At 47.0% G+C, this 26327-nt stretch overlaps 1 protein-coding gene across 3 annotated transcripts in view; it reads right to left on the bottom strand.

Moving 5' to 3' along the window:
- Positions 1 to 26327, bottom strand: part of GRK3 (G protein-coupled receptor kinase 3) — a 117802-nt gene that overhangs the window by 10208 nt on the left and 81267 nt on the right. For all 3 annotated transcript variants that reach the window (XM_032883263.1, XM_032883264.1, XM_032883265.1), the window contains 8 exons: positions 20524 to 20602; positions 18722 to 18852; positions 16485 to 16579; positions 12155 to 12262; positions 5697 to 5763; positions 4666 to 4766; positions 1743 to 1809; positions 579 to 674 (listed from right to left, as the gene is read on the bottom strand). In XM_032883263.1, coding sequence (XP_032739154.1) covers positions 579 to 674; positions 1743 to 1809; positions 4666 to 4766; positions 5697 to 5763; positions 12155 to 12262; positions 16485 to 16579; positions 18722 to 18852; positions 20524 to 20602 — 744 coding nt within the window. The remainder of the gene's footprint in view (positions 1 to 578; positions 675 to 1742; positions 1810 to 4665; positions 4767 to 5696; positions 5764 to 12154; positions 12263 to 16484; positions 16580 to 18721; positions 18853 to 20523; positions 20603 to 26327) is intronic.

Below are 26327 nucleotides of genomic sequence, written 5' to 3'. Positions count from 1 at the left end.
CACTCTGACTTAACAGCCTGAGGGGGATGATTTTCCTTTGTGACTCACCGTCTGTAATCATGCCTCGTCTACTGGGAAACATGATGATATGAACAAAAGTTTGAAAAATGCAGAGGATTATATAAAAAAAAAAAGCACGCAGTGATTATTTCACTTTTGATTGACAAATGCAAAATGACTCATGCTGTTTGCTCTTTTCATCTGAACACAGACAGATCTGAATACTTAAAAGGATTAAGATGGCTGGCTCTTTGGCACGAGGCAAAGTGTGTCTGCTGTCACATAGTTGCTTTTCTCTGCTTCATATATGCTCGAGTTCTAGTTTAATTGCAAGTATATGCAGATCCGTAAGAAACTGACCACTTACCAGTTTGTCAAACATAAAATGATTAGTCCACAGAAAGCTTTCACTGTTTCTAATTTAGGTCCTTGACATCTACATTCTTCATGCATGCGGGTGTTCACTGATAAGTCACATTCCACAAGCAAGCCAATGTTAAGACAATCACTCAGTCTGATGGCCAAGAAAAACATCTCCCCACCCGCCAAAACACCCAGGGTGAATGTCACACGGGTACCTTGATGCCTTTGGTATCCTCTTCATCAAAGGAGCCAATGTCAAAGGCGTCGGCAGCATTGACTTCTCCCCGGGGGGGAATCAAAGGTGGAGGGTACTAGAAGATCCAAGAAAGCAGGGCTCAGTTATCAGATCACCTCACGGCCCATCCCCACCTATCACTCTACAGTGTGCTGCACTCTCTGAGCATTCCAGCAGCGGTCCTACACCTCACCATGGGTCCTTCACAAATGGGCTTGTGCAGAGAACGAGCTTGTGCCTCCAACAGCCCTAAAAGAAGCCCCCAGATTTTAGAAAAACTTAAGGGGAAAAAACAGATTCATGTCCAGGGTCTTAAAGCATTACTGAATATAATGAAATCTCCAGACTGTACATCCCGCCAACTCAGCTTTAGGAAAACACCGTGTCTCAGACAATGCGGCACCACATTCCACTTGCTGGAGCCTCAGTGTGCAGGGGCAGGGGAGCGCAGCAGAGGGAGCGCTCCACACCCACAGAGGTGCCCCGCAGAGGGGCCGAGGAAAGGCCAGCAGAGCCGCAGCCCGGTCTCTTGTTCACAGCAGGTGGGACTAACATAGCATCACCCCTTGACAGCTGGAGATGATGCAGAAATGAACCCAAAGCTGATCAAAATTAAAAGAAAAATTTTTAATGTGGGCTGTTCTCCTGTACCAACAGAAATATGAAAAAATACCTTAAGGGAAGGGATTCTGTTGATATCCAATCATTGATCCTTAAGTTGTGTGGTGCTGGGCTAGAAAGTATGTGTAGATTCATGACCCACGTTTCTCGTACATTTCTACATAGGTCCTTATGAAAATATAGTCACTGATTCAGACAGGAAGTCAAAAAGATTAGAGAAAGCTAAAAACATCTCAGTTATACAGACATCTGCATTAGATAACAGCTCCGTTTCAGTATTTATTAATGCATATTGCAGATATTTTGAAAACTTTTAAACTAGGGAAACAGAGAGAAGTTGGCCCAGAGGGAATCAGCGGTAATGGCAGCCCATGGGTGGAAGGGCAAGAAGGACTCGCACTGCTGTCAGGGGAACCTGGGGGCAGGGCCAGGGGCGGGGCCCTGGGGGGATGGACCCAGGAAGTGGGGACCAAGACCAAGCACAGAGATGGTGGTGCCCAGTGTGAGGTTCCAGACAGAGTACCTTTTGTAAGTAGACTTGCTGCCAGTCGATGCCTTTGAAAAAGATGTGCTCCTTCACTTCCTGTGCCCTGTGGAAGAGGCACAAAGGTGGTAAGGGTGCATTTGCAAACCTAAGAATGTTTTCCAAAAACTGTCTCCTGGGAAGAACACAGAGGAACGACTATTTTCAGTTCTTTCACTAAGCAAGTAAAATATACTTCCTTCAAAGCAACACAGGAAATACTGGATGTTTAGAAATATCGTATGGGGTGGAAACTAGGAATATTATCTCATGTGGTAATTTATTCCAGTTTGAGAGAACCTAGGAGGTGTCACAGATAGATACATAGGGGTCTGTCGCCAGGAGAACAAACTCAAATAAGACTTAAATTAGAGATCTCCACATTGAGGAGATTTGCAGCAAATGTCTACGAGGCATGTCAGATCAAACGATAGGCATATGAAGCACCAAATATGAATTCAGATGCAAACTAGAAATCTAGGAACATAGCGTATGCAAGACCTCCTCAGATACTGAAGAAACAAGTTTTCCCAGAGACCATCCTCAAAGCTCAGTTTGTGCGGAAGACAAGGGGCTGTATACCACGAGGAAAGCCTACACGGGGAAAGTGCATGGCCCCTATGCCCACAAGGGACTCTCTGCCAAGGCCTGCCCCGGATCCCCCCGCAGCCCTGTCCCCTGTGGCAGAGCCCCAAGGGCTGGTTCTCAGTTCCCTTCCTCTGCTATCATTCCTTGGGTGACCTCGCCCTGCCAGGCCTATAAGTGCCCTGTGCCTGCAGACAACTCCCAGATCCATGTGGCAAGCGCCGACCTTGTCCTGCACACCAGGAGGCCCACGCACCCAGCACCTGCTCAGTGTCTCCACTTGATGGAGCGAGAGGTCTGTAGAACTCCTGACTTACTCCCACGCCTTGTCGTCTAAACCCAAAGAGCCGGATCAGCCCCAGTGCCCCACTACACTCCGCAGCCCACCCCTGGGCAAGTCCTGGGGCTGACTACTTCTTACCGTCTCCCATCCTCACTGAGATCCGATTCCTGGTGAGGACAGCATGGTCTTTGATCATGAAGGAGATGCTAAATGTCCCACTACCACTGCCACCATCCAGGTCTCCACCCCCTCCCTGAATGACCCTAACTGCCCCCTGCCCCAGCCTGCCCTCCAGCCACACATCCCGCAGCCCCACCCACCCCATGCCAAGCCCACATCATCCTTTCAACCCATCTCCCTACACCCCTGCCCAAGACTCTCCAGAGGCCTCCTTGTTGCACTTACAGCAAAGTCTGGGGACACGGCCTACATTCAGGACCTGCCTGAGCCCACCGCCTGTCTGACCTGCTCTTGACCTCCCTCTCCTAGCTCTCCAGCCTTCTTGCTCTTCTGCCTCATGGAAGCTTGATGCCCGCCTCAAAGCCCTACCCTCACTGACCCTTCTGCCTTGGGTCCTTTCCCCTCTCCTCCTAAGGCTGGCTTCTCAAGGACAACACTGCCTTATTTATCTCATTCATGCTCTTCTCTCGGTCTGAGGTCATCTTACTTATCTGATCATTTCTATAACGCTGCTCACCCCCACCCAACAGAAGCTCCAAGAAGACAGGGCTGGGTTGGCCCGTGTGGACCACCTCAGCCCCAGCAGTTAGGACGATGGCTGACACTCAGGGGGTGCTCAGTAAGTGTTCAATGGATGGATGAATGAAATCTAAGTCAAAAGGTGTCCTTTTGTGTTTTGGATTTGTTCCTTTCCAACAATCGCTAAAATGATGGAAGAGGAACACGGAGTCATAAATGCACCACAAAGAGGGGTGCAGAACCATCAGTAGCATGATGAGTATGGACAAAGGAGCAGAGAGTATTAGCAAGAAATTGGCAGAGCTACTGCCTGGGGCTCAGAGGTGCTGAGTTCCAGGCTCAATGCCATGTATGTGGCAGGGGGGAGGAGAGGGGGATGGTGAGACATGGGCTGAAGACAGGCTGAACTCTGTAAATGGAACCCTTCATGCATGCACGCACACACGCACACACCATACTTTCTACCTCAATATCCAACCCCAAAATGCCTGCAGCTAGGTGTTTATTCCAATGGAGTGGGGGTGGGGGGACTCTGAAAGGTTCTATTTTGAAGAAATTTAGCCTGCTAAAGATTTTAAAAAGCAATCAAAGGAGGGATTAGAGATTTAAGCCCACATACAGTAGAACAGGATCAAAGAAAAGATACAGGGAATACACAAGGTCAGAAGCATTGATGGCCATTCTAGAAATTTCAACAGAAACCTAAAAGGAGTTCTATGAGCTAACAAAGGAAATGGAGGGAGAGGGACTGTCAAATAAATAAAAAAAAAAACAGCAAGCTGAAGAAAATGAGCCTCCACAGTACAAGGAAATCTCAGCGCCTGACATCAGGAGAGGTAACTGGGCTCCATGACCAGCTTTACTGCACACAATAAAGCAATATATCTCCAAAGTTCTGGGGGAAAATCATTATCAATTTAGAATTCTATATCCAGCCAAAGTATCAGTCAAGTTTGAGGACTGCAGGAAGGCGTTCTGGACACCTAGCAGCGAGAAAGCACGTTTAAGACAGCAGCCAGCCAGTTACACATGAGAGAAAACACATAAGAACCTGATCAGGATACTGAACTGCCGTCACTGCAAACATAATTAGTAAAACTTCACCAAATGAACTGTGAGATATCCGGATTCATTTCCACCGTCGACAGGATCGATTTTTAAAGTTGAAAAGCGAGCAACTCCTTCAAGTCGTTAATTACGAAACACAAAGGACAACATACATACTTCCCATTGGATTATTACCCCCTCCGGATCAAAGTGGGAGATTTTTAGGGGCTAGGAATGAATTGTGATGTATAGAAACTAACTGTCCTGTGCTCCGGGTGTCGGTACTCAAGAGCTAGAATAACAGCTCACCCGCCTCCGTGGCAGCCGAGCCGCTTACTGGCGTCTCTCTGGAGCAGGCCTTCTAGAAGGGACCGCAGTTCCGGGGAGAAGGCCTCTGGGAGCTCCACATTCTGGGGGAGAAAAAAAAACAAAACACGATTTCCAAGATGCCCTGACACCCAACCAAATCTAAAGTCCATTTCTTGGACAAGGACAGTATTAAAAACTGCAGACGCACCGTGAATTAATATTTACTCTAAAGAAACGTGAAACTGTGCTAGTCACAATGTGGGGCTTGAACTTCCAACCCCAAGACCAAGAGTCTCACACTCCACTGACAGAGCCAGTCAGGGGCCACAGATGCTAGTCATTTTCAATGTCACTCACTAAGCTGGGGTCAGGTCCGGAGAAACAGGTCTGCTCTTCTACGCCTCAGTTTTTCCTTTTCTTCAATCTTCTTACTTTAGTTTTTGATTTTCTGCATCTTTCTCTAATTGATGGGTGGCAAATTCTGATTTCTATCTTGACATCTATTTCCACTGAACTGTCAGGAATTCTAGGAACTCGATCGCCACTCATTTTTTTTTTTTTTTTTTAAAGATTTTATTTATTCATTTGACAGACGGAGATCACAAGTAGGCAGAGAGGCAGGCAGAGAGAGAGGAGGAAGCAGGCTCCCTGCTGAGCAGAGAGCCCGATGCAGGGCTCAATCCTAGGACCCTGGGATCATGACCTGAGCCGAAGGCAGAGGCTTTAACCCACTGAGCCACCCAGGTGCCCCATCCACTCATTTGTTTTTAAGAAAGCAAATTTTTCAACCGGTTGTTAACGGAATGAGACGTGAAGATAATAATGTGAATAAGAATGGAGTTTTTCAGAATGCCTGGCTGGCTAAGTCGGTGAAGCATGTGACTCTCGATTTTGGGGTCTTAGGTTTGAGTCCTCTGTTGTGGGTAGAGGTTACTAAAAAAATAAAGAAGAAGAAAATAAAAATCTTAAAAAAGAAAAGAAAAGAAAAGAAAAGACCCACCACCAAAAACCAGAGTTTTCAATCTCCTTACCACGGTGAGGGTCATTCGGTCTATCTCGTGCTTGTCTTTGGTTTTGTGTTGTCTGAAAGGGCTGTGCCTGTGGAAATGAACAGGAAATGAACAGCTGTCCCTGTGGAAATGAATCCTCATGTTGAGGATGTGGTTATCAGGTAACTTGGTGCATGTCCCTGGCTCGTATCTGGGGGGAGTACTGTATTCTGATAGTATTCATCCAAAACTACAGAAATACAAAACCCTACACATTTACCATTTACCGAGAAAGGCTGGTGTTGGGGTATGTTAGTGCCTGAAAGCGGGGGGGGGGGCGCTTATGCTCGTGTGAACTGTCTGATCCTCACGTCAGTGAAATCACGGTACTAAAATAGGCTTCGGCAAATATATCCCCAGTGATATTTTAAAATATCTTTAAAAAGAAAACAATCAGCCAGCCGGTACTCATGAAAATGAAGGCCATTTATATAACATTTGTCACTTTAGTGTTTGGAGAGAATAACTTTCATAAATTTTATCTCTTTCTTTCTTTCTTTCTTTCTTGTTTTTTTTTGAAAAATGGATATTAGTCCCTCAAACAACCCAAAGAACTGTGGTGCAACCAAAATGAACACGCCTCCCCCACTGGAAACTGGTAACCAGGCAATGCCTTCCTCTGATGATGACAGACATACATGAACCCTGTGTCCCTGGGGCCCTCCAGTTCTGAGAACTGCTTTCTCCTGTTGTACTTAGAGAGAGCCCCTAATGTAGGGGTCAGCAGACCTGAGCTCAGGGTTGTGATGGGGGTGTTTACTGGCTGCGGGCCAGTCATGGAAACCAAGAGTCTCGATGTCTTTGTCTGTCGATGGGTGTAAGGCCCTGTACTTCACAGAAACGGCGAAGGGAACAGACACCATGTGTGCTGGTGGCAGCCGAGGCCAGGGCAGTGCACAGCCATCATTCAAGAAATTAATAAAGATGAATCTTAACTTTATAAAATCAATGTCTGCTTGATAAACTAATGAAAAACAAACTATTCTTAGTCTTTACCCTGTTGTTAAAACCCCAGAGAAGTTGGCTTTCAAAGGAAATCTTATCAAAAGAGACTAGTAAACACACCAATTATGGAATCCTGGTCTTATTTATTTATTTGGAAATTAAAGAAGGGATATATGTACATGACTGACTTTTCTTACAGCAAGACATGCCTATAAAATGACGATTCCTCCAATTTTATTTTTAAGCCGTATATAACACCACCAGAGGCAAGATAGTGTCAAATATTGAAAGTTAACTCTATAAGGTGCGTTGGAAAACTGAGCACATAAATGAACGTGATTCAGAGAAAAGAACTCCTCCTTGCACTACTTACTGCTCCCTCTCTGACTATCCCCCTGAATTAGTGAAGTGAGGCACTGAGTCATCTCTCAGAAGGGATTATTCCATTTCAGAGCCTTGATGATCTCAAATAGTTTAATGTTCATTTTGTACAAGAGAGGGAACTCTAATGCTTTGTTTTCCTTCTTACCATGCAATGTAATACAGAGTAATTTCAATCTCTTGAAAGCAGTAATTTGAAAAATAAAATCTAAAACAAGGTGAATGAGTGCCAAGTGAACAAACATGCACTAATCTCTAAACCAGACTTTGGAAATGTTCTGTTCACCCTAATTGTTTCTAAAAAGAAAAATGTAAAATTACTGCATTTAAAAAGCAAATCAGATGTAACAACAAATGGTATGTTATTTTTAAGATATTGTCATTTAAAAAACCATTACTTGCATCATGCTCTGATGCCAAAGACAGGGAGACATCCTCATATTCATGGTTCAAGAGAAAAAGGGTGACAGTTCATGAAATCTTACTAAAGTTTCAGTCTCCGCCGACATGGCTGCCTCCACCCCACGTAGGCCCTGAAGGCGTGCAAAGGGACTGTGAGCAGATCTGGCGCGGGGGCACATTCTGCCGGTTTGGCTCCTGCACACGCTGCCCGAGGACCCCGTCCCTGCTGTGACCCCCACGCCTGCTGCTGGAGGGAAAGCGTGGTACCCCAACCCTTACAGAGAAGAACCGCTGTGTTCCAACAGAAATGCTCTGTGCTAAATTTTAAAAATCTTTCATGAGACCTGAGGGAGGCTCGCGAGGAGGAGCAGAGTTAAATTGGCGGTGCCAAAAACATTTCCAGCACATGAGCCCGGCCACTACCGAGGCCGCTGTGCACACGCGGCTCTCCTGCGTCCGACCCAGTAGGAAACCCTCGGACGTGCTCTTCAGCGACCCGGCTCTGGGCCAGCGCGCGGACAAAGTGCGCGCTCTCAGGTTTGAAGTCTCGAGGCACATCTGTTTCCGAGGCAGGCTTGATGATTCCTTGTGAACAAAACCAAAGATTCTGTTTCTATTTTGGAAACTGTTATAGAAACCCTACGAGAGCAATAATCTCTGCTCAGAGGGAGGCACGTGGTGCCCACAGAGTCTGGGAGGCTGCAGCTGCTCCCCAAGGCAGCCACTTGAAAGAGGAGATGGTTCAAGGCCGGCTGACAGCTTGCGGTGCGGGCTGGCCTCTCAGCGCCGCGCACAGGGCGCTCAGGCTCGTCGTGGGGCACCGCGGGAACAGAATCCCATGTGCAGCGGTCAGATGTGGCTTCCGACTCACGGAGCCAACGGGCGCAACTGCAGACCTTCCCTGAACAAGCTGGGGAAATCGTCCGAGACGGGAGAAGGGATGGGAACACATGCACGGGGTGCGCGCAGGTGCCGCAGATCAGGGTCACGGCGAAACAAGGGGCTCAAGGGCAACAAGCTTGAAGAGTGATTCAAAACTCTTAGGTCAAAATTTAGTTTTAGAGTACCAAACAGATGACATCTTACATCGGATATGAGTTTTGAACCTAAGCCAATAGCTGCCCAAATATTTATAAACATTCCCTCTTTTCCCCGCTACAGGAACAAACTAAGTAACCTGGGGCAGAGCTCAGCTGTCCCCAGACCACCAGCCAGGCTCTCTCCCCGCGTCTGACACCTTCGGGGACTGACATCAGAAGTGATGCGGTTAGGATCAAAGCTATTGCCACCTCAATTCTTTTCCGCGACAGACACCTGAAATCTAGATGGAGGGTCAGGACAGCAATCCCACACACTGGCAACATGAACATCTTCAATACCCCGTCCACCCCTGTGAGTCCAGGGATGTGGAATGCAATCTCAAGACTGGACACGTTGCCCACATCCAGATTCCGTCCTTCATGCCTCTGCGGGGCTCTTCCAGGTGCAAGGCAGTGTGAGAGAGGCGGACAAGGGCTTCAGCAGAGGCAGCCGGACACACTGGCCCATGGAAGAAGCATTCGACCGCAGAAAAGAGAAGCAAGAACCATCTGCTGGTGACCCCTGTTCGAGCGCACCTCTCCGCTGCGGGGAGGAAGGAAGATACACGCCTGGAGCAGACTCTGTCCTCCTCTGCGCTGCTGGTCTTCTGGGCAGGGCAATGCTGTGCTGGAGGCAGCAGGGCCCGTCCTTTATGTCATAAGATGTTTCACAGCAACCCTCACCTTCATCCGCCAGATGTCAGAAGTAGCCCTTTCCAAAGCAGTGACAAGCAAAAATGTCTCCAGGCGTTGCCAAGGAGCACCCCTCAGCTTCCATATCTCAGCACCCATTGGAAAAGCACAGCAACCACCACCCACCGATCAGCGTAGCAACATCACTAGGCCACTTGCCTCCTTCCTGGTCCCAGGCCCACAGGTCCCGGCCTTTTGCCTGGATCCCCACCCCTGTCTCCCATCTCCCTCCTCCAGGGCTACAGGTGTGATGCTGTGAGCACCTTCTTCTGACAAACACCCAGCCATGTCTCTCCTCTGCGTAAAAGCCTCCAGTCTCTGGGGCCTGGAGAACAAAGCCCCTGCTCCCCCCACCCTAATGCATAGGCTCTCCCTTCTTGAAAGGCTCTCCCTGTCTCCTCGATCTCCTCTCCCAGCATGACCTCCCTGCCCAGGTCACCACTGAGGAAAGGCAAACTGCCCCATATTGTCTGCTCCCCACAGGAAAACATGTTTACTTTGCACCAGTCTTGGAATTGCCAACCCTTTCCAGGCCCCCTTCAAAGAGCATCACCTGCGTGGAGTCAGCTCTGCTCTCCCAGATCAGCCCTGGGACTCATGTCTGTGCCCCCTGGGACACCACAGTCTGCCCTGCTCCTGTGTGTGGACATCTTTACTCTCCTGCGAGCTCCTTATGGACCGGACGTGGCTTTCTTCCCCCCTCCCTTCCTCTTCCCAGCACATGAAGCACAGTCTCCTGCATATTCTAACTACTCAATAAATGCTTACCAGGTCAACTCTAAATCACTTAAATCAAAAAACATTCTCCCTGACCTTTGGTTTCTGTGCTCTACTCTTTCCTGCAAATGGCTTCTGAACAAGCAAGGCAGAGAATGGCAGACGATCACACATCTTAGTGGGAAAGTTCCTCTAGTCCTGTTTGTATTACACACCGGAAGGTTTCTTTGCATGCCAGGCTCAATAGATGGTCGCCAGACAGTGATAGGGACCTTACTGCCTGTAAGGCACAACGTAGCACAGCGCTCCTCCCAAGGCCTGAGTGGCCACTGTTGTGTTGAACTGACATCATCCCCTCCTTAAAGCGCCTGCTCTTGGGAACGGTGCAGCATGAATATAACCCTTTGGGAAGACGGGTCCTCAGCCAGCTGGAGCCAACCGTTAGGGCTCCCCTAAGCCATATACCCGGTTCTTCCAAGCTTTCCATATGAGCCACAGTTCTAGATCTTTCACCATTTTCTTCTCAACCCATCCTCAGGAACACCTTCTGGATGTCTTCCTGTCGGCCAACACCCCTCTTGACGGGAGCCGCAGTCAACACAGTGACTCCACTGAGCCGGATCCAGGATGCATGAGGAATGACCCTCCTGATACAGTGCTGGGAAGCTGAGCTGCGGCCGGATACGGCTGGGTGCACTTTACTGGCCACCGATCACACTGCTGGCATATCGTTAATAACTACATCTTCAGAGCTTTCAAAGAACGGTGTCATGCCCGATCACCCCCGAGTGACACGGTGGGCATTATTATAAACAGACTAGAATCAAAGGAAACAAAGACATGAACCAAGCCCTAACTACACGGCTTGGCAGGTTTCCCAGGGACATTTTACTACTGACTTTCCAATCTTGACTGGATGTAGCTGATGTTTTCGCTGCTGCGTGGAATTTTCCTGTCTCAAAATTCTGGAATATGGATTCTGCACCAGGGGGGCCCAAACAGAGACCCAAAGCATGTCTCTGTGCGCTCACCTCTCACAGAGAGCCTCCACCGGGTGGAAGGACGGCTCGCGTGGGAAGTGGTTTTCTCTGGCCTGTCTTGCAGAAACTCTCTCTAATTAGGTCAGCAAGTCTGATGATGGGAATTAGGGCCATCCAGGCTCCACAAATACAGTAATTCAATTAAGGACCAACAGGACCTGACTCTCTGGGCAGTAACACGATTTTGGTTCCCTAGTGAAAACAGTGAACAGAGAACAACTAGATTACCGGGGTCCTGGGGAAGTGGCCAGAGTGCTGGGAACCTAATTTGAGGGGAAACATGGAATCCAGCCCCTTTGCCAAATGTGCTGATTACGGTAAGAAGATGTGGCAGTGCTCAACGAGCCTTCCCAGTTAAAATGCCAAAAGCTCAGCAAACGGCCAGACCTGTGTTCACAACAGAAATAGGAGAAGGAGGGTCTTGACCAGGAAATGTTAACATTAAGTGTTTTTTGTATCCTTGTGGATGAGGATGACCAAAAACATGTTTTCAAAACTTAAGATTTCCATTCCAGTTGGCTGAAAATTCTTAAAATTAATGGGAAAATGTGAACATAATCATTGTGCTCAACACGGGGACACACTTTGGACAGTGCTTTCATTCCCTAATCCTTTCGTTCTGTTTCACCGTCTTTGGTGGTGATTAAATTAATTCAAACCACGAAATTATGCAGTTTCGTTTTTGTGTTTTACAAAAGGCGAATTAACTTCAGCAGGGTTCAGAATACCTGCACACTTCTAAAATCCATTCACTTTGGGTCTCAGTCCTTTCTTATAACCCTCAAAACACTTACCGTTGGCAAGACATTCATGAGTAACTGACTCCTAATGAGAAAGATTCTCCTACTTTCTTCAATGATCCATATTTTAAATAACTCTTATGCCCCAAATAGTGGGGACCTATCCTAAATCAATGGGCCCACTGCAAAGCAGTCTTCTTTTAGGTTTAAATGTGCTGACATTCCTACAAGGTATGAAACAAAAATATGAAACTGTGAGCTTTTGCCTAAAAGTTAATGGGAGCAAAGCTCTCGGTTTGAGAAGGCAGGAAGAGCCCTGGTCATCGTCTAGGTTAGCGTGTGTGATTTTAAATGATATTAGAGTCTAACACTGTCTAATCGGTCTGGGTTCTGATCCGAGGACAAGCCGCGGTGGCAGTAACAGAAGGATGCGTTTCACTCACCCTCGCAGGAGCTTGAAAAGCATACAGCCCAGGGAGAACCAGTCGGCACTGCTGTCATACGCTGTCCCCTTCTGCAGGACCTCAGGAGCCATGTACCCATGGGTGCCCCTAGGGAGAGGAAAGGGCACACGCAGTTACCAGAGCATGCCCACCTTACAGAATAGTAACAGCTCAGCCAAGAGGCTCAGATGTCATTTGTTGAACAGCAGCAACTGTAAACAAAGGGGAGGGGACAATGGGGATTCCACACAACATGATTCATGGAACAAAACAACCTTTTCTGTCTTAATTCCTATTAGTATAAGAATGAAGATAAATAAGTTACAGTATGAGATAAATATGAAAACATGCAAGCTCCGTCCTGGAGGGGAAATCTGAACCATGTTAGTCTTCCTGCACTACAGCTATGAAGGGGTCTCCTGCCGGTTCCAGAGCTCTTGTGAGGCCATGCAAGGGGAGTCAGGCTGGGGGAGGGGGGAAGATAAGCAGGTGCCTAGAGGTGGTGCCCTGGACCTGAAGGGATGGGGACACCCCTCCGGTGTGACGCCACCTCCACGCTAAGGGCCTGAGCTGGCACACACTGAGGGTGGGGACTATTTACTAACACAGCGAGTGATAGACCCCAAGGGGGTGGGGAAGAAGTGGGGGGTACACGCCGACAGGTACAAAAGATGGAGAAATTCCATGCCCGGTTTTGAGGGCTGCTGACTGATCAAAGGGACCCACTAAGCAAATGAGAGGTTTTCAGGAAGTTGAGAACATTTGGGAGGACCAACTTTTTTTTTTTTTTCAAGATTTTTAATTTATTTGACAGACAGATCACAAGTAGGCAGAGAGAGAGAGGAGGAAGCAGGCTCCCCACCAAGCAGAGAGCCCGATGCGGGACTCAATCCCAGGACCCTGAGATCATGACCTGAGCTGAAGGCTGAGGCTTTAACCCACTGAGCCAGCCAGGCGCCCAGGAGGACCACCATTTTATCTTGATTTGCACTATTCTGCAACTCCTAATCCTTTTTGTTACTCTATTTGCTGCCCCTCCTTAGGATCTGAGCAGGCGCTATTCCATCTGAAAGAGCAAGAGGCAACTCATGGGGGGCTTTCAAAGACGCAGCCCGGAAGGGTTCCTGCGAAAGCTAAGCCCTCCCACCTGTCCGCCCTCGATGATCTTCCTGGACAGGATGGGTGCCAAGAAATCCCTCTATCATGCAGGGTTTACACGCGGATTCCACGTACATAAGGGGGTTAGAAGGGTGCTGGCACGAAAGAACAACTCGATCCACATCAGCGGTGTGAATCTCTAGTCTTCTTTTATTAGGATCATGTTTAAGTTATGCTCACTGAAAATCTGCTCAGAAAGTGATCCTGGATCACTCACAATCATTCCCGATCCAGGATCAGCACCGGGCCCAGTGCTCTTGGTCTAGAGTTCTCACTTTGGAAGACGGCTCTGCAGCAGCGAAAACGGGCGCTGGTCCATCACGGCAGACCCAGCACCTGGATGAGCTCCACCATCCGGACTCCAGAGTCAGACTGCATCAGGCTGGCCAGTCACACTGAGAGGGCACGGGAGGTTTCTGGGAGGGGCATCCGAACCACTGTCGGGGAAGCGCTCACTTCAGTGCTGTCCAGAAAGACCTTGGTGGTGACCTGCGAGCCTAGGATTCCTGGGACCAAATCCCACTTCTGGCATGGGAAAAGAGTGCGAGAACCAACACGGGGCAAAGCTGACACCGGATGTAACTGGAGCCCGGTACCGGACCTCCCGCCGTGTGGCTTTCTGATTTTGCCTGTATGGCAGCGACTGCTGCTTCCCGACATCTCCCCCTGAAGATCCAAACTACTCTGAATCCCGAAAGAATGCCCGGAGGTTCTGAGACACTGTGGCACGAGACACAGCTTTGTGTTCTTGGAGAAAACAAGCTGGAACTCCAATCCGGCACTGGTAATAAGTTCAATCCCAAAAGTCTTTGCTTTCTGAGTAACTGAAAGTTAACTTCTAGGGTACAGTAATTCGTGAGCCCCTGAACGGACCCACTCAGTCAAAGCCCAAATCGGGAACCTCAACCGCTCAACTATTTAAAGGTGGACAAGCGGGGTGAAGTCGCAGATCACAGCTACAGCTTTGGAAAGACTTGAGAAACCACATCCACGGTGAAATTCTGGCCAACAGCGCTCATCGGGTCCGGAGTTGACCATTTCCTAGCCTCGGGGAGTTCAGCCGTGTGGGGTAAGGAGTCCACGCTCTGGAGTCAGACAACCAGACTTCAATTCCAGCCCCACTGTGTGCCAGCTCTGGGACCCTGTTCAAGCGCCTCCATTTCTCCGGACTTCAGTGGCCACGCCACAAAGTAGATTACTCCACCAGTAACCTCTACCATTTCTGTGATGATGTGAGCATATTCGAAGCAGCCAGCCCTGTGTGCCAGGAACAGAGGATGTTCAGTCGGTGGCGCGGTGAGCGCTGTGGCTGCTGGCCCCACCGCCATCCACATACCAGTCACTGCCTACATGGCCAGCTTTAGGGGTCCCCGAGGCGCTGCCAACGCCAGCCAAAGGTGCCTAAAAGTTTGTCGCAGTCATCAGTGGACTTCACTTTCACAACACTCAGATGAAATAAATGCCACCGTCATCTCCTCTTTAGAGATGGGGAAAAAAGGAGGCACAACTTGAAGTGGATTCAAACCCAGACCTGCTGCCTCGAAAGCCTTTGTTCTTGGCCAGGAGATGACGCACTTGTAGAATGTGGCCTTCCTATCATCATGCAAGCATAGAAACCAATCCTCCCCGATCCTACCTCTTTCCACAGCTGCTGGTGGAATCCGAGAACAGCCCACCTCGTGGAGCTGGCAGGGGAATTACACTAAGTGGGTGCAGCTCTATAAGGAAATAAATAACCCCATCACTGAGAGTTCATTCCTTTGCAAGATTAATTCTTCTGAGCTCTCAGATGCGCCTTCTGTGGTGGCTACACTAAAACTGAAAAATTAGCATACCAAACAGCCTCGCATTAAAAATTCAAACCACCCTCTTAAAAAATGCCTGATGAATTTGCTGAGAGAAGCTCATGCAATCAGGGGTTCTGGCCTAATAATTATAAAGTGCTGGCAAAATGCCAATGCCATTATCACCGGACCCCAGATTCTGCAGGAAGGGAGAAACCTGTTTACAGAATCTGTGTTATTCACCATGCACCTTCGCTCAGGGCTTTGAAAGGCGACCCTGACTTCACGTAGCCCCTCGCAGGTACAGCAGTGCTGAACCACTTTACCTCTACAGCCAAGAAGGAGGGGCCTAGGGTTGGTTTTCTGCATGGATGCGTGAGGTGAGACCCCCTGGGAGTTTCTTCAAGCCCATTCAAAACGGAGATGAGTGTTAGCTCAAGATGGACAATAAAATGTACTTTTAAAGGATTTCAGTGCTGAGAGTGATACATTTACCACTCCCCCCAAAAAGAATAAAACACTCATCTGCTTTTCCATAAAATGCACACGTCTGTCCCTTCCAGCCAGATAAACTGAGACCAAAGGAACAGAAATGAAAACCAGTGTGTGTTCTCTCCTGCTTCTGCAGAGGCCTGGGACAGCGGCTGTCATCCCCGGAGGAGGGTGTGCAGAGGGGTCAGGTGCTGGTCGAGGGCTGGGGGGCAGGGGGCTCCCTCTGCATGGTCTTTGAGGGCTGGGGAGCAGGGGGCTCCCTCTGCATGGTCTGTTGTAAGACTGATGTACTTAATGCTCAAGTCTAACATGGCCTGCAAGCAGATGATTTATGTTTTTAATTAAAAAACAAAACAAAACAAAAAAAGGTTCCTAATTTCCCTTTGGAGAAAAAAAAAAAGCCATTTTGAAAATGAAGGAGAAAGTAGATGGAGAGAGATGCTTGAGCCCTGGGCCTCAGATGCCCCTGCACCTTCCCAGGCACATGGACTTCCCTTTACCCTTAGGACAACTGCGGGGACTTAGTATTGCCTCTGCTTTGTAGAGGAGAAGGCAGAGGGTCAAGCAGGTAAACGGACTGACTAGGGTCACATGGCCGGCATGGGCTCGGGTCTGCTGCGGAGCCCCCTCTCTCCCCCAGGGGCACCCCAGCCCCCTCAATCACGCTGTGGGTCTATCCATGCTCCCCGAAGACAGAGGAGGCACAGCCCGCTTATCTGCACTCCCATAACCAGAGATACGGGAGCTGCCCCTGGCCCAGCGTGATCACATACGGACAATCACCTCCGGCAAGAAAAAGCTGGGAGAGGAAGTGAGTGGACTGAGGGCTGGGCCCATCAAGGCATCACTGCAGAGAAACAACAGTCAACACTGAACAGAGTCGATGCGCTACTCACACACTCGCATGGGGCTTCTTTTTGGAAAAGTCACAGGCGAGACCGAGATCAGATATCCTGACATGTCCATGTTCGTCCAAGAGAATATTTGCAGGCTGAAGAGAAAGACAAGATGATCTTCAGGAGGTCCCAAACTGTCATCAGCTTTGAGAATTTCTACAACCACAGGCATGTGGTATCTTATCGTTATACCTAAACAGGAACACTGCACTACCAAGCTGGGCATGATACTGAAAGTCACACTATCCGTGTTTAAATCCCACAGGAAAGTGGCGATGACAGACACAAAGGAGACTACTCCTGAGATAACGAGACACAAGGCCGGGAGCTTGGCACTTGCAGGGGTGATGGGCACAGTTCATAAGAGTTAAAAAGTACCTCTTTCCCCTGCTGGGAACAGCAGCCTGGCCAGAGCCGTGGGCCTCTCCACAAAGGGAGCGAGCCCACCAGCTTCTCGGCTTCTGTGAACCACAAAGGCCTGCGGGAATGAGCCCACGAGGCACAGGACAGAAAGGAATCTCACGAGAATGTATAGCACGGACCTAAGAAATCAACACGTTCCAGGGCGCTGCACCAACACTGAGGAGAGGCATTTCTGCTTCTGAGAACAGACTCAGAAGCCAGGACCTCACTGGATGACCCAGGATGACTCTGACCACAACTCTGATGAAATGTATCTACTGGCATTAGATTTAGCCGCATAATCAGGGAAAACAAAGCTTCTCTCCCTCATATATACTGAATTACAGTCATCTTAATATTTTTCTGCTGGAGATCAACTATTGTTTTGCTTGAAATAAAAATAAATGGCATGCTATTATAAAGCCGAAGCATGAATAATCATGAGTGAGTAGAATTCAGTTTGAATAGAAATTAAATAATACCACTGCCTACTAAATAGCTTCCAAAACAAAACAAAACAAAACAAAATACGGCACAAAGATGATTAGAGACCGGTTACAGATCTAAATTAAAATGTATTACAATAGCGCTTCGTGGGCCTTCAGCATGTAGTTTATTCCTCTGCAAAACTCACAGGAGGAAGCGAAATTGTCATGCGCCAACCAGTGTCTAATTATTTCTAATTCAACGAAAGTACATTTGTTTCTCCTTCATGCTCAGATGAAAACTAAGGGGAAAATTTTGTAAGCTTGCAGAAAGCTTTAAATTTTACAGAGTGTTTTGTGACAAAGTAAGAGGCTCAAAAATAAAATATAATATTTTAGGATCTTGGGAAGGCAACCTTACAAAGTGAAGACAGCTAATCAAAACAGAGCAGCTCCTGAGAGAAAGGAGTGTAATCTGCACATCTTAGTCAGCTACACCGGATTCAATCGAGAAGGAATCTGAAAGAGAAGGGAAACACCTCCCCCCCGAGTGTTGTTACCCTGTTGAGAAACTGTCTCTCCTGTCATTTTCCTCCTCATTATTATGTGCATATTTCTGTATTTGCGGGATTAGTTCTATGATTTGTCAAAGTCCCTTTTATCTCTGCCCCTGTCTTTTCGCGATGACTGTCACCACGGAGGTACTGAGTAAAGTCCTGGTTCCCTTATCAATGCAAAACCCGTGACTGAGCACCATGGTCTGGAAGGGGGAAACTTGGAATAGACTCACTGCATTTTTTTCCAAGTCCAGAGAGAATAAGAATGGAGAAAGCCTAGACACAGCCTTCTGGGGCTCCACAGTTCAGGGACCTAAAAATCTGTTAGTGATTTTGAAGATGGTCCTAAAACAATGTGAAACCCTCAGAATGGCCCTTAGGGGAAATTCTGCCTCCAGCAAGCTAGTGCTCTGGCCACTCCACGTCTCGGTTCACCCATGTATAAATCCCGGAAGACACACGTTCTCTGCTTTTCATCATCGTCCATCACCGGTTCTAACACAGAGCCATGGCCAAACCAGTTGCTTAGTGAACATTAAGTGCGTGACAATTAATTGTCACATCAGCAATGCCAAGAAACTCCTACCTTGCTTGCCATTAATTCATTACAATTTTTGAGTTAGTGTATGTGCTGCCCCAGGCAGGGGAGCAGGAGCTGAGCTAACAGCAACGACTAGGAAGGAAAGGAGTCCCTGCCACCGAGTTTAGAGTCTGGACAGACGGACATCACACAGATGTGACTTCACCAGGGCTGAGGGGAGGGAAATGGCAGGTCCCATGAGAGATAAGAGACCGTCTGGAGACCCAGGGCCACAATACCTACTGCGCAGGTCTGGGAAACAGAGTGCTTTACCTTCAGATCTCTGTAAACCACAAACCGACTGTGCATGTGCTCCAGCCCCAGGATGATTTCCGTGGCATAAAACCGCATCTCCTTCTCCGAAAACACCCCATGTTGTGAAAGGTGATAGTGCAAATCGCCTCCTAGAACCGGAGATGCAGAGGTTAACACAGACTGGGTCAATTCCCAGGAAACAGAAATTGTTGCCGTCCTAAATAGTTAGGACGCGGTTGAAAAAAAAGGCAAATTTTGCTTCTGCTTTGTCTGTAATCTGTCTTCGACTTCTGTAGTTTGACAAAACACTTTAAGAAGTATAGAGGCATCTCAAACATTAGAAGACTTTCATGCAGGGATGGCCGGGACAATATACAGCACAGCCATCCCTGTCAGACCAGGAGCCCAGCTCCCAGATGCACCTGCATGGGGGGGGAGGGCAGCTAGTTTTTCTGCTTTGAGTATTTACATCCTAATAACTGGACCAACCAGGTAATGATCCAGCAGATGGCTTAGCAACTGGCTCCGTGGACAGTAAAGAAGGCAGCACACAGAGCAACAAAATGATCATATTGATAGATATTTGGGAAACAGACACAGTAAAATCTTAACTGGTGAAACTGGGAGGTGGGTATTGGGGTGTCCCCAGTAAAACTCTTTCCATTTTTGCCCTATGTTTGCAATTCTTCATAATAAAATATTGGAAAAAGGCAATCATCCTATGGGCTCAAGTTACAGAGACAAACAATGCCATCAACAGGGTAAAGGAATGTTCTTATAAACTGTAAAGGAACAGCCTCTACGGACCCAGAGGAGTTAATGCATGGCCAACTTTAGGGCCCCTGCTTTGGCTTACATAGCTCCCCTTTCATACACAAGGGTTCCCATATAACCACTGGCAGATCAAGATATCAAAGATTTCCGGCGTCCCAGAGGCTGCCTGGTGCCCTTCCCTGTCAATGCCTCAGCAACCGCCCTGGTTAGGCCAAAAGGTCTCCATTCTGACCTCTCACCATCCATTAGCTTTGCCTGTGCTCAGTGTCATGTACGTGGAATCACACAGGAGACATGCTCTGGTATCTGGCTTCTTTGCCCATTATTATGTCTGGAAAATTCCTCCATGTCGTTGAATAAATCTGGTTTTAAATCAAACCCTCAGAACATAACAGAACTTCAAATGAACATCCAAAAACAAAAAAGTAATTCATCTGCTGTACTATATGCATTCCATTTCAAACTCTTGTTACTAAAAATACTTTGAATATACACCGTGTCACTCTCTAGTATGAGAAAACTATTTTTCTAGATAGAACTTTCTCTGCATTTGCAGGGTCATCATTCATAGCTTAAAAGATCAATGGCTGGCTGGTCTCGGCTCAGGGTACAGAAGATGCGGCCTGAAGTCACGCTGGCCCACAGCCAGTCCTTCAAAGTTGGTTTTCAAATACACTTCTATCTTTGGCCCATGTTCTTATGAGGCATTTCATTCCTAAAAGTTGAGGGTCAGGAAACAAGCTAATTAAAGATCTAGGCCAGCTGCATTCCAGAAAATGAAGTTCCACTGTGCGTATTTCATGAAAATCTTTTCCAGAAGATGCAACTTCCTGGTGAGAGACTAGGAGGGCCAGAGGGCAACGGCGGTCAACATTTTAAAACGAATTCTGAGGGAAACCTGAGGAGTAGTAAGGTTTCCTTAAACTTCAGGAGGAACCCCATGACCTGAAAGACCCAAACCGCCAGGGATCCCAGGTCAGCGTGCGCTGAGGTGTACGTCCTGGCGAAGTCTTTCCCTGCGTTCGGAATTCCTGCGTGTCACTCACCGTTCATCAGATCCAAGATGAAGCAGAGCTTATCTGGAGTATGGAAGGCATAGGTCATACAGACAATGAAAGGACAATCCTAGAGAAAAAAAGCAAGGGTTTGTAAGAAAAACAAAAGCTGGCCCGGGAAGCGCGTGCTATCTGCTATCAAACACCATCCATAGATTTCCCTATCCACACTGCTGCCCTGTACGTTGAGCACAGACCCCTCTATGGTAACCTTAATGGTCCCAGCAAAACAGATCTGATAATGGGACAAAATGCATAGAGACAGAGCACTAAGTGGAAAAGATGAATTCAAAGGTCTCCGCTCTCAGATTCACTCATTACCCTTTTATCTGTGTCTTCTTCAAAGGACCCAGATTCTAAATATTGCTGTCTTGCTGGTCTTTTTGTTGGTCTACAGTTTTGTTCTGGCTAGTCAAATACCCATGTCAATCTCGGATTCTGACGTTGGAAGAACCATACTACAGTGGGAGGAAATTATCCACATTATTGTCTTGAAACACTGAGCGAGCATAGAAGGGAATTCAAGAAGGCTTTTCAAAAAGGAAAAATATACCAGGGTCAGGGACTGAATAGCTCAATTGTAAAGATATCAGTTTTCCCACAAGTAATCTAGAGGTTCTGTGCAATTCTAATTAAAATGAAAATCAACAAGCTGATTCCAAAATGTATGTAAAAATATACACAGCTAGAAAAGGAGAGGCATTCTAGAAGAAAACCAAAGCTGGAAAAGTTACGTCACCAGGTATCAAGACTTATTATAAAGCAATAGTAAATCAGACAGTGTGGTAGTAGCCAAGGACAGACAAACTGACCCACAGAACAAAACAGAGCATCCTGAAATAGAATCAAGCATAAACGGTCAATCAATTTGTGATAAAATGACACAACAAGGTGGGGGGAAAGGGTGGCCTTTCCAATCACCGACACTGGAACAACTGAGCATTTGTACAAGAGGAGGCGAACAGCCACCCCTACCTCCCACCACACATTAAAGTCAACTCCAGGTAGACGAAGATCTAAACAGAAAACAATGAAGCTTCTAGAGGAAAACAAAGCAGAGTATCTTCATGACCTTAGGGTAAGTAAAGATTTCTCAGGCCACAAAAAAGCACTAACAGTAAAAATGTTGCTACACTGGACTTCAAGGAAATTAAGAACTTCTGTTCTTCAGAACATACTTTTAAGAAAGTAAAAAGGCAAGTCACAGGGTAGGAGAAGGTATCTGCAATTCATGAACAAGAAAGGACTGATATTTAGAATATATGAAGAACCCTGGTACACTGATAAAAGAAAAAGGCAACCCAACAAAACAATGGCCAAAAAAAAAAGGCAGCAATGAATAATAGTAACAATAGTAATTAATTAATTTTTTAAAAAATGGGCACTTGCCATAAGAGAGTATCCAATAGCTTCCAAGCCTCTGAACAGATGCTGGGCCACAGTGGTCCCGAAGGAAATGTGTTATTGCAATATGTTATCACTAAAACCCACGAGAATGGCTAAAATTAAAAAGACCGACAATACCAAGTGATTGGAAAGATAGGGCGGGAATGGAATTCCCATGGATGGCTTCTGGGAGTTCACAGTGGTACAGATGCTCTTGCAAACTGGTCCTAGCTGCCAAAGCTGAGCACCATCGGCAAACCCCATGAGCCAGCATTTCCAGTCCTGGGTTTACTGCTCCCAGCAACCTGGACTTCTGTGCACCAAGGAGAATGGCCTGCGAATCCTCCTCGCAGCACTATTTGCAAGAGCCTGACCTGGGAAGTGACCCGGCTGTCCATCAATGTTAGGAGGGATGCAAGCATCCTGGTCTGTCTGTGCGGGGGAATACTGGACAGCCACGGCTGGCATGCGTTTTTGCAGGGGGCTCTTTTCCCTTTCTACGGGGTTCATGCAGGCTCAGTCCCGTATTCTTTATTTTCTATACAATCCCTTAAGGATGTAAGAACCATTCCTGGTTCTTATATGGGCTGCACAGAAACAGAGGCTGCAAGGCAGATGTGGCCCATGGGCCCTGCACAGCTTGCCAGCCTCTGCTATGTAGCCGCAGGACACCCTGCTGCTGCATGCAATGACTCAGAAGGATCTCGCACGCGACACGGGGCGACAGAGGCCAGGCATAGAACGTTCAGACAAAGCCCAGACACAGGCAGAGCTAAATTACAGTGTTAGAAATCCAGACAGTGGTTAGCCTGGGCGAGGGGTAGGTGACCGGAAGGGGCATGAGGCTTCTGGAACACAGGTCACTTTCTGTCCCCTGACCGGAGTGCTGGACAGGGAGTGTGTTCCCTTGTGAAACTTCGTCAGTGCTAAGCCGGATCTATGACTAGGTCTGTTCAGTCTCCTCATATACAGTGTACACTGGGCACTCACCTGATTCAAATAAAAACTGGCCAAAAAAAAAAAAATCTATATCCGCTTTCTTAACAGAAACAAAATATTATTTAAATTCCACAGAAAGCATTCAAGTTTCAACAGAATACTCTGCATACTGAATTTGCATTGTCCAAACCTCTGTTTTAAGGGCAGACCAGTAAAACTGAGTTAATACCTTCCTATACCAGAGATTCGTGAACTTGAATTCAATTTCCATGTATTTTCCGGAGGACATCACTCCAGAACAAGTGACGAATGTCATTTTGTGATCACCTAGTTTGCCTCAAAGCACTGTTGAGGTGGTGTTAGTGACTACTGATTTCAAGCCTGATTTTGCTTTAAATAGGCAAAATAAAAGAGCTTTCCTTTTTCTGTTAAAAGCCATGTGGGCAAAAAAAAAAAAAAAAAAAAAAAGCCACACGTCCTTCCTTGGAGGGTGGGGGGTTGCCATCCCTCTCAGAACCACACAGGGAACCACCTTTCTCAGAGCCTGCTGAAGATGGCTCACTCTCCTCCTTCCTTAATGGGCTTCCCCACACACTCCAGTTCCTGATCTGATGCACTTCAGATGTTGTGTGGAGAGGCTGGTAGACCCAGAGCTTCAGACGGCCAGAGTCCTTCCCAGCTAGGGACAGCAACTGTGCTCGCTCCACCACGGAGACAAGTGGACCCTGCCCAGGGGTATTCCTGAACAGGATGGGACAGGATCTTCTAACGGGAGCTCTGAGGAAGTAGCGAAAGGTTCACTTAAGATCTTATGTTATGAAGATGGAACATGAAGAGTCTGTTGTTCAGAATCACAGGCCGAGGAGGAAGGGCCCTTTAAAAAAAATAAATAAAAATCACCTGGTCTACCTTGTTTATTTTTAAGACAAGGAAACTAAGGCCCTAAAAAGGGGAAGTGACTTGCTTGAGGTCACAAAGAAATCTGGTAGGCAGCCAAGATCTCAAGCCCATGTCTCCTGACCTCATCCAGTTCTATGGATGCTGGTTACCAAGGCAGGGTTTCTGCAGCAATGGAAGGGGAACGCTCAGTTCAAGGGTCAGATCCAGGTGTCTCTACCCTGACCGCAGCCCCTCACCTCTCAAGTGCTGGGCAGACACCCTGGGTTTCGTGTGAAGCCCGAATCACAAAGGACCAAATACGGACCAACTCGACAAAACAGACAGCCATTTAATGACGGTGCACGTAGAGTTCCCAACGTAATCATGGTTAAGATGTTTTGCCTTGATTATCAATTAAAGGCAATCAATAAGGACTAGTGGGTCTTCTGGAGGTAGCCCCTCAGCGAGGATTTCCTGCAGGTAGCGAGCAAAGTAGCCTATGTTCTGTAGCGACTTTGTGACACCGTGATCAAATACACCATGAAGTAGTTAAAATTCTCCACTCTGCAGTCAGAGGAAGGCTTCTGTGATCTTCCTGCTGCAAACCCTTTGTTTCCAGCTGCTGTAAGATTTCCTTAAATCCTAAGAGCAGGCCTCAAAAGCTCTTGACGGTTTGGTCTCTCCCCTCTCCAGCTTCAACACGTTTGACTCACGCATCACTTCAGACCCCAGCTTTGCTGACCTTCCATGAAGTCCTCGAACCCTCCTGAGGTGCTGGGGACCTAGACACACGCTGGCATGTCCGGTGACTTCCAAGGGGCATCTGCTGTCACCTCCACCCTGGTAAATGCCTCCTGAGCACTGGGTCCTGTCAGCCGGCTCCTACCATGAGTCCTAATTATCTATACACTTCTGAGGATCAGGTGACCAATATCACCTTCTGTCATTCTGTGCAGCTCTAAAGAACAAGGACCAAAGTCATGTTTTGGGGACCCCCGCGTCCTGCAGCAGAATGCCTTGCACGGTCTAGGCCCTCCAATATGGTTCAAGGAGTGAATGAGGAAGATTTCCAAGGACAGAATGGGACAGTTTCAGGAAGGGGCTAACTGCTCTTTCCCAGGTATGGACATACTTATCCTGGTTCTGAAACCTGAAGATTTCCCTTTTTACTATTCTAGAATTATAGAATCAAACCGGGAACAGTACTTCCCACTGCCTCTTTGAAAGGTTGGGGGAAGGAACACTCAATTTGGGATTGGAAGGAAAAACAAAAAACTTCCAATAAAAAGAAAACTATAATGAGTGACTTCAGTTTAGTTTCATGCCAACACCCTGGGAAACCATGCTGATATAGGCTAATCTGAAGTTTAACCTAGTGAGGCCATTTTAAGTGAAAAATCGTTTAAAAAAAAAAAACCATAAAACGTGGCCTTTGATTAACAAAAGAAAGAAAGGAAGGAAGGAAGGAAGGAAGGAAGGAAGGAAGGAATTCCAAATAGCTTTATTACAACTCTTTTGGTTAAATTATGTATTTTTTTTTAAACTTTTATTTTTAAGTAATCTCGACACCCAAAGTGGGGTTCGAACTTAAAACCCAGATTAAGAGCCACACGCTCTCTGACTCAGCCAGCCAAACACCCGTTGGTTCAATTATGTATTGTTAAGTAAAACACAAAACAAAACAAAAAAACCATCAAAATTCCCCCAAAATGAAAACAAAAACAAAAGCCAGGTGTGATACTTGAAAAAAATTTAAACAGTTCCTGAAAGTTAGCTCAAAGCAGTAGACCAATATAAGCCCCATTTTTCATTTATTCCCTTAGAGGGTAAGACGGAGGAGGTACTGTATTCCCCTCCACCTGGAAAAAATAGAAATAAAAATGCAACATGAAAGTTGCATGTATATTTTTCCAACACCAAAAATTTCTTTTTCCATAGGCTTTCTTGAGAATAAATATCCAAAGTGTTGGAGATAACTCATTAAAAATTAATATTTTAATTACCACTTAAAATCTGGAGTAAGTGCACATCCATGTTTGAAATGTAAAACCCATAGCATTCCTGACAGACACGAGGAACCAATGCCATTCGAACCGATTCCAATATAGTGTGCAAGCTGTTTGGTGTCCACTCCAACTAGCTGAAAACGTGGTCAGACACACAGGACAGCTCTTGTTTGAAATGCTTAATGTCCATATGGTGGGAAGCAGAGGCACACAGATAGAAATTGTGTATAGCTATGGCATTTTCACTTATTACAGTTGAGCTAAATTATGATAATCTTTTACTTTAGTAGCAGATAACCTTCCTAAAACCACTTAAAACTCATGCTAGAATAATACAGAACACAATACAATAAATATAGGTGGAAACAAACAAAAAAAACCACAGGGCCTTGTCAGGTGACATTAAGAAAGAAACAACAGGGGTGCCTTGGTGGCTCAGTGGGCTAAGCCTCTGCCTTCGGCTCAGGTCATGGTCTCAGGGTCCTGGGATCGGGCCCTACATCGGGCTCTCTGCTCAGCAGGGAGCCTACTTCCTCCTCTCTCTCTGCCTGCCTCTCTGCCTACTTGTGATCTCTCTCTCTCTGT

Source organism: Lontra canadensis, unplaced genomic scaffold (assembly GCF_010015895.1).
Source record: "Lontra canadensis isolate GAN:19392208 unplaced genomic scaffold, GSC_riverotter_1.0 scaffold87, whole genome shotgun sequence".
NCBI lineage: Eukaryota > Metazoa > Chordata > Mammalia > Carnivora > Mustelidae > Lontra > Lontra canadensis.
Note: the sequence above shows the minus strand (reverse complement) of the source record. Positions and strands in the feature narration are given on the sequence as shown.